At 48.2% G+C, this 7,110-nt stretch overlaps 1 protein-coding gene across 1 annotated transcript in view; it reads right to left on the bottom strand.

The window, feature by feature from the left end:
• Window positions 1–4,447: 4,447 nt before the first annotated feature.
• Window positions 4,448–7,110, bottom strand: part of Lrfn2 (leucine rich repeat and fibronectin type III domain containing 2) — a 166,604-nt gene continuing 163,941 nt past the window's right edge. The window contains exon 3 of the mRNA XM_031347560.1: window positions 4,448–5,785. Coding sequence (XP_031203420.1) covers window positions 4,819–5,785 — 967 coding nt within the window. The 3' untranslated portion in view covers window positions 4,448–4,818. The remainder of the gene's footprint in view (window positions 5,786–7,110) is intronic.

Here is a 7,110-nt window from a genome sequence, read left to right as displayed (position 1 = left end):
TTTCCTTCAGTTAGAAGTTGCCAGGAAGGAAGCCCAAGAGCTTTGTTGTAGAAGCCACCTGGTGAGGAGACAGTTGTCCCTAAGGCAATAGAAGCTGACACTCTACAGTGTAAAGCACACATAGATATTTTTTAAAGCATAAAGGGGCATCATTCCTACAGATGATGGGAGAACAGCCAGGCAGGGTCTGATTCTGTTAGATAGACTTAGGAAGCTCAAGTGCTTATCTGTGAGAGGCTATTTTGTCACAACAAACTCTTGCCTCTGCCAGTGTGTGGCATAGAACACTTAGGTGTGGGAATCTAGGTGTGATATTTCCAGCATGTTCAGGTTTTGACTGCTGCCTTCCTACTATCTTTTTTTTGAGTGTCTTCATCTTTATGCTATGTCTTCAGCAGAGGCGTGAAGAATTCTCAAGGGTTACAGGAAGAAGGCAGAGAAGGCCCACTCAAGCATACAGATACTCTGAGACCTGGACTGAAGGCACATGTAGATGGGTCTTATTTCCAGTTCTTCTCCACATTAAAAACATGAGGCTGTCATCTTAACCTTTTTTTACTTACTAAAAAATAACATCCCCTGGGGGTGGGGGATGTATATCTCTTGGAATTTCAATAGTTGCATTGAGGAAATAAAAATATTTCATTTGGGGAAATCCAAGGTTGTGTGGATATCAGGACTCTGGAATAGTGAGTTTAGCTTTTTGCCAAAATGTTTGACAATCAGGTGGGATCATACAGTCTCTATCAAAGATGGCTGACAAAAAGTTATCTCTCCTGAGAAGAACAAGAGTTTGGGATGAAAAGGAAAGAGAAGATGGGTGTAGCCAAATGGTTGTGCTCATATATGTTGGAGTGAGGATTTTCATATTCAGGGAAACAATTTATAAGCAGGAGGGACCAGATGAGGCTGACTAGCCAAGGGATTCCATAGAAGTCCCTCAGAGAGGAGAAGTGGGTGACCACACGAAGAACTGGGCAGTATAGTCTGGCTTATAGATATCTCCTGACCCAGGGGAAGAAGACCCAGAAAGCCCAAAGTGACATCAGGGAGAACCTTTAACTATGAGTCTGAGCCCAGAGTCTGTAGAACCAAGACCAAATCAAAAGCTCAGGCTATATGGTCATGCTTCTCATGTGACTTTTGGCAAGTTCCCTAATTCTTATTAAGCATTGAGTGCTTCACTGTACTAATATCTACCATGAGAGAACACAGAGGTGACACAGTAAAAAAAAATCCCAGTGGCACATGAGGAGCTGTACCTGGGAACTGTAGGAACACACAGGAATTCAACAAGCATTTCTTTCACCTCCCAGAAGTTCTGCCTCCAAGGTCCTTCTATGTTTAGAGTCACACTGTCCAATGTGCTGGTCTGAACTAGCCCCAAGTGGTACTCTATCCCTTTAGAGGTAATCAGTCCAAATTGAGATCACAAGTGCAATCTACAAGAACATTCCAAATCAGAGTGGAGCTCTTCTGTTAGGTAGCCATGCAATGTATGAAGTCTGGCTCAGAGGCTGTGTGTTAGAGACTTCCTGGTTTGTAACTTTGTATTTGGTTACCCAACAAGGCAGTGAATAAAATGTGTATGTATGTGTCTGTGTTAGTGTATGCCATGAGTGTATGAGTGACCACAGAGGCCAGAAAATGGTGCTGGTTTCCCCTGGATCTAAAGTCATAGATGGCTGGAGCTGCCGGATATGGGTGCTAGAAACCATATGTAGGTCCTCTGCAAGAGCAGCAATTACTCTTCACTGCTGAGCTGTCTCTCCAGCTCTACCACCATGCTTATTTTGGAGCAGGGTCTCATATAGCTCAGGTTAATTCACAATTCCCTGTGTAGTCAAGGTTCACCTTAAACTCCAGATCCCCTTGCTGCCCCTACAGCAATTGCAGGCAGGCTTTTGAGACATAATCTTATCTGCTGCTTGGCTAAAATGATAGGAAATCACCCATGCTCCTCCAAGGCCCTGAAAGGCAGTAGCCACAATCCAAGAAATTAAGAAAGTTGGGCTTGGCTGGTAGAGTTGGCCCATTAGTGGTCAGAGGCGACGAGAGGAACACTAGGGGTTGCTAAGGACTAACGTCTTCCTTCTTGGAGGTAAGGCTTCACTCGTCCCAGAGAAACAGGCCCACTTCATGTGTCAGAAGACTTCCACAGCTTGTGTGAATGAGGCAGGAACAAGAGTCTCCTAATGTATTCACAGACATAGGTGTGAGGGAAAGTGATTGGTTCAATGTCATCTTTAGAAAACCAAAAGTTTCCAGAGAAATAAATGTCAAACATCCACAGTCACGAGAAGATTCTTTCCTCTCCTCCCAGGCAGTGTGGTGTGGTTGTGTTAGAAAAGTGTACATTTTACCTTACTTTTTTTTAAAACGGAAAAGATGGCCACTTACATTCCCACACTGAGGGCGTCACTTCCTTACCCAGGTCAGGAACATGCTGACCCAAAAGTAGGTCTGTGTTATGCCACCATGGCCCTGACACGCCACTGGAAGAGGCCATGGGTTGGTCTCTCCACTTCTCCTTTTGTCTTTTGAACTACTTGCCCTATGGCTCACTCAGACAGGACAGGTAGGAAATGTCCAGAGTGAATTAAAGGGGATAAAAAGCAGTAGGTAAGGAAGGAAGGGAGGGTTCCTTTTGGTGGTGTTTTGTTTTGTTTTGAAGCAGGGTCTTGCATAGCCTAGGCTGGCCTCAAATTCATTATATAGCAAAGGGTAACCTTAAACTTCGGATCCTCCTACATCCACCTCCCAAGTGTTGGGATTACAGCATGCACTGACACATCCAGTTCAGGTAGGGCTGAGGCTCAAACCCAGGTTTTGTGCATATTGGCCAGGCATTTTACCAGCTGAGCTACATACCTAGCCCTAGAAATGTCCTTCCATTGGGTTGGTATGACAGAGAAGAGACACTTCCTGGTGCCTAGGTTAACATAGAAAATAGATTTGTCGTTTCTAGAGACACTAGTCTGGTCTTCAATTGATTTTGTAAGAACTGAGAAATGAGAGCAGCGGGTAGAAAAAGGAATTGAAAGAGGGGTGAAGGATACAGGTGTGGAATCTGAGGTTGAAGTCACAGGTCATTTGCAGAGACAGTGGCAATTCTACTGGGTGTTCCTGAGTGGGTGAAGCCCAGAATGTTCTCTCCTGCATGTTTTTCAAGCTGTGTGACTGGCATGTAGAAGAAGCCAGTCCAGACTAGACTGAATGAGTCAGGAAGAGAGAAAAGAGGAGAGGGAATGTGCTTGCTGTGAGGAGAGAGCTGGAAGGCAGGAGAGAGACTAGGAAAGACAGAGAGAGGGTGTTGTTCTTTGTCTAAAGCAGCCTTCCCCCAGCTGTGTGGGCACATGTGTTGGATTCATGCCCAGGTGAACATGAGCACAAGAATTTCTTCTGTTCCCATTCCATTACCTCCATGGGCAGATACTCCACAGGGAACCACAAGACGGCATCCCCCCTACAGACACACACTCACACACACCCCAACATGAGCACCCCAAACCATCTTTTGTAAGATATAAATTCTGAAATTAGAATTACCATGGGGTGGGGGAGGATTTGGGGAGAGGGGTCGAGGTCATGGAATCCAAAACAAACTTCGTCAGGGTGTAAATAGCCTTGACCCCCATTGTGCTTGGTCACATTAGACAAAGTCATGCTCTGGGGAGAAGGAGGCCATCTGAGGATGGGCTGATCACAGATACCTCCCAAACTCAGGAAGAACAGTTTTAAGAAGGTTTAGCTTCTATTTCAGACTTCTAACATATTCCAATTGTGCCAAGAGATGGTTGGGACTGTTCTAGAGGCTTGTGTCCCTGGCTCCACTCCAGTATACATCTAGAGTTGGGAAGACCTAGTTCATGTTTGGAAGCCTTCTAGAACCTTCCAAGGGTTCTAGGTGGGAAACCGAGGTTAGAAATGAGAAAGGGCCATTTTATCATTTTATTTCCCATGCCATTTGGTAGCCTGTTTTCATGGCTCCAGAAACCAGACTTAGGGTCTAAAGTGCCCTCTAGAGCCTCATCTACTTTCCAAAAGTGCTTCTGATCAGCAGAGACTCTTGCAGATTCCCAGGGAGAGGGGCAGCCTCCTCAGAATAAGATCTACTCTGCCTTACACCATGAAACCCTTTCTCAATCCCAACCTGCAGCCCTGGGTTAACATTCTAAGTTTGTCTGTTGTTCTGAGCTGGGTGTCATGTCTGAGAAGAAAAGGAAACTAGGTCATTCACACATCTCAGAGAAGGCTGTAGGTTTGGACAGAGGTTATAGGGTCTCTACGCAGGTGGATCCACAATATACCCAGAGTTTTGTTGACTTGCAATAATTACCCCGTTCCATACAAACACACACTCTCACATCTCATCCTCCGTCCTGCTGGGCACACAATTTCACAAGTGGAGGACACTCTCAATTACCCAGAAGAATGAAGAGGAGTCTGGGAAATGGAAAAATAAATTAAGAAATCAAAACAACACTGGATCCATAAGCAATCCGAAGCCGCTTGCTTGTCGCTACATTTGTGAATAGAAAGGCAGTTGTTCGCCTCTCCAAACACTCAGGGCTCAGTCTGACACATGAGCGAGTCCCATTCCCTGAGCACACCCCGCTGGGTGGTGGGGACAGGCTTGGGAAGGTGACATGGGGAAGGGGGTGTAGCTGGGCAGAAGGACATGAGGCTGTTGACAGGGAGACAAGACTGTCCCTGGATGTAAACATCACCATGGAAACTCCACAAATACTTGCCAGTGCCAACTCTGGCTCCTTCCTCTCCCACTTTGAGGGTGGGAGGGAGAGTACACTTCCCTGGCTACACAGTACTTTCCATTACCCACTCTGAGCTGCCAAATGTCCCCCGGGCTCCCACCAGGTCACTCTCCTCAAAGGGCAAGAGCATGCCATTGACAGACAGGCTGCGCTTCGTCCAGATGTTTGAGACCCGCCTAGGGGGACTATAGCCACCAGGATCAGCTGCAGTTGCAGCTGCAAAGTCCCCCATGTCAAAAGAGTGGCTTCGTTTGGCCTTGCCCTCCAGAGGCAAAGGGAGAAGGCTCCTGGCACGGGTGGCAGGGGGTCCCAGCAGTGGCTCTCTGTCTGAGTGGTGCCCCCTGGTTGATGTCCCTGCCCCTCTGCCTGCTGGAGTCCTGGAGTCTAGAAGTTCTTCTTTCCTTTGACTCTTGAGGTCCAGGGAGGCAAAGGCTCCCATCAAGCGGTCAAGACTGGGCTTGGGACGAGGAGCTGGGGGTGGGAGCCTCCAGGGAACCCGGCCCAGCCCTGCAGCTTCCCCACTGCCCAGGGAGCTGGAAGAAGAAGAGTCACAGGCCCTGGCCAGGCTGGTACTGAAGTCCATCAATTCATTCCGCACCACAACCTTGGGTGGTGCCTGAGGAAGCTGGCCAACAGGTATTCCACCCAGAGGTGGGGGCTGAGACCCATTGGTCTGCGAGTACACATTGCTGACAGTGGCAGCTGCCATTTTGCCTGGGGTGTCGTGGTTGCAGACCTTGTACCGCACCATGAGGATTACGATGAAGACCAGCAGTGTGGCCACAATGATACCTCCGATGACCAGAATCATAGTGCCCCCCAGGATCTGACTGTGCATAGACTGGCATTGTGGGTAGTCAGCCTTGGTGAAGAACTGGGCGCAGCCCACAATGTTGGTGGCTGTGAGTGTCGTGGCTGTGTCGTCCCACATAGCCAGTACGCACAAGTCGTAGCCCGTTCCGGACACCAGGTTGTTGACCACGAAGGCCTTGTTAGAGGCTGGGATCATCCTGGGGAGAGAGGCAGACACAGAGAATAAGAGAGGGTAGGGTGATGGGGAGAAACCCCAGGCAGATATAGAAAAATAGAGAATACAGGCCTGCTGAGAGGACGGCAGAGACTGGAAAAGAGACCAACAGTGAAGAGAGGGAGGAGAGAGGAAAGGAGAAAGGAGAGGGAAGAGGAGGGAAGGAGGCATCAAGAGTTATGAATGTGGCATAGAAAACAGTGAAGTAAAGATAGATATGTGATCTGGAAGATCCAGGAGACTGTTGGGGTGAAAGAAAAGACAAGAGAGAAATATTCTGGGATGGCATGTCAGAGGCAGGAGGAATATGGAGAGCATCCTTTCCAGGTCTGGTTAAGTAAGTGCCCAAAAGTTTCCGAAATTAAGGCAATGAATGCAAAGGTGGGGGAGGGGTGTAAAATGATGGTTGAGAGTATGAATGGTGGGAGGTCTCTAGACATAGGGCAGAGGCAGAGGCAGAGGCGGTGGGAGTGGGGGTGGGGTGGGCCCTAGAAGGGAACAAAAGCACCTGGGAAGGACAGAGAGGTTAGAGGCAGGAAGACTCAGGAATTAGTGGGGTGGCTGCCCTTCCCCCACATCTGTTGCTAACATCCCTCCACATATCCCCTAATACCAGAGGACATCAGAGATCCTGGAGACATCTCTGAGCCTTTGCTGTAAAAATCAGAGCCCAGCTGCTACCCTGAGCCTGCTACCTCTCACCTACAAGGATCCTTCTGCTGAGGAGGGAGCAGTTTCTGCTTCCAGGTTCTCGGGTGTTAATACAAGAAAGCACATGCTGCACAGAGGTGGAGATAGTGACCCACTGAAGCTTGGGAAGCCACCCTGAAACCCAATAGGACAAGGGCTCTGACCCTGATTCAAATCATACCACAGCCAGCTAGCAAGCTGGCTCATCCTTGAGACTATAGCAGAGATCCTGGGCTAAAACATCCTTGCCTGGTCTGTCCTCCTTAGAGGAAGGATTGGTAGGTAGCAGTGATCCCACATGGGAGCTTGTCTTTGGTAGCCTGAGAGCTCCTGAGCAAACCTTTCAGAAGCCTGGGAACAAGCTCTAAGACCTTTGCCATAGCATTTGGTTTCTGCTGTGCCCAGAGATGAATTCTGGGCTGCTCCATAGGCAATCCTGTAGAGAGGTGAGCCTAAGCATAAGAGCACCCACTCCAACTTTCCTGTACTCTCTTCTCCACCTCTGAAGCCTCTCACTCCCTGGTCTCTTGTGAACAGAATGTCTTCTTAGCCTCCCCCAGCTCCTCAAGTTCAGAGCCAAGCAACATAATTAAGATATCAAATATAAAATACCAATGC

This window comes from Mastomys coucha, unplaced genomic scaffold (assembly GCF_008632895.1).
Source record: "Mastomys coucha isolate ucsf_1 unplaced genomic scaffold, UCSF_Mcou_1 pScaffold3, whole genome shotgun sequence".
Lineage (NCBI taxonomy): Eukaryota > Metazoa > Chordata > Mammalia > Rodentia > Muridae > Mastomys > Mastomys coucha.
The sequence above is the reverse complement of the archived record's forward strand: the minus strand, read 5'-3'. Positions and strand labels throughout refer to the sequence as shown.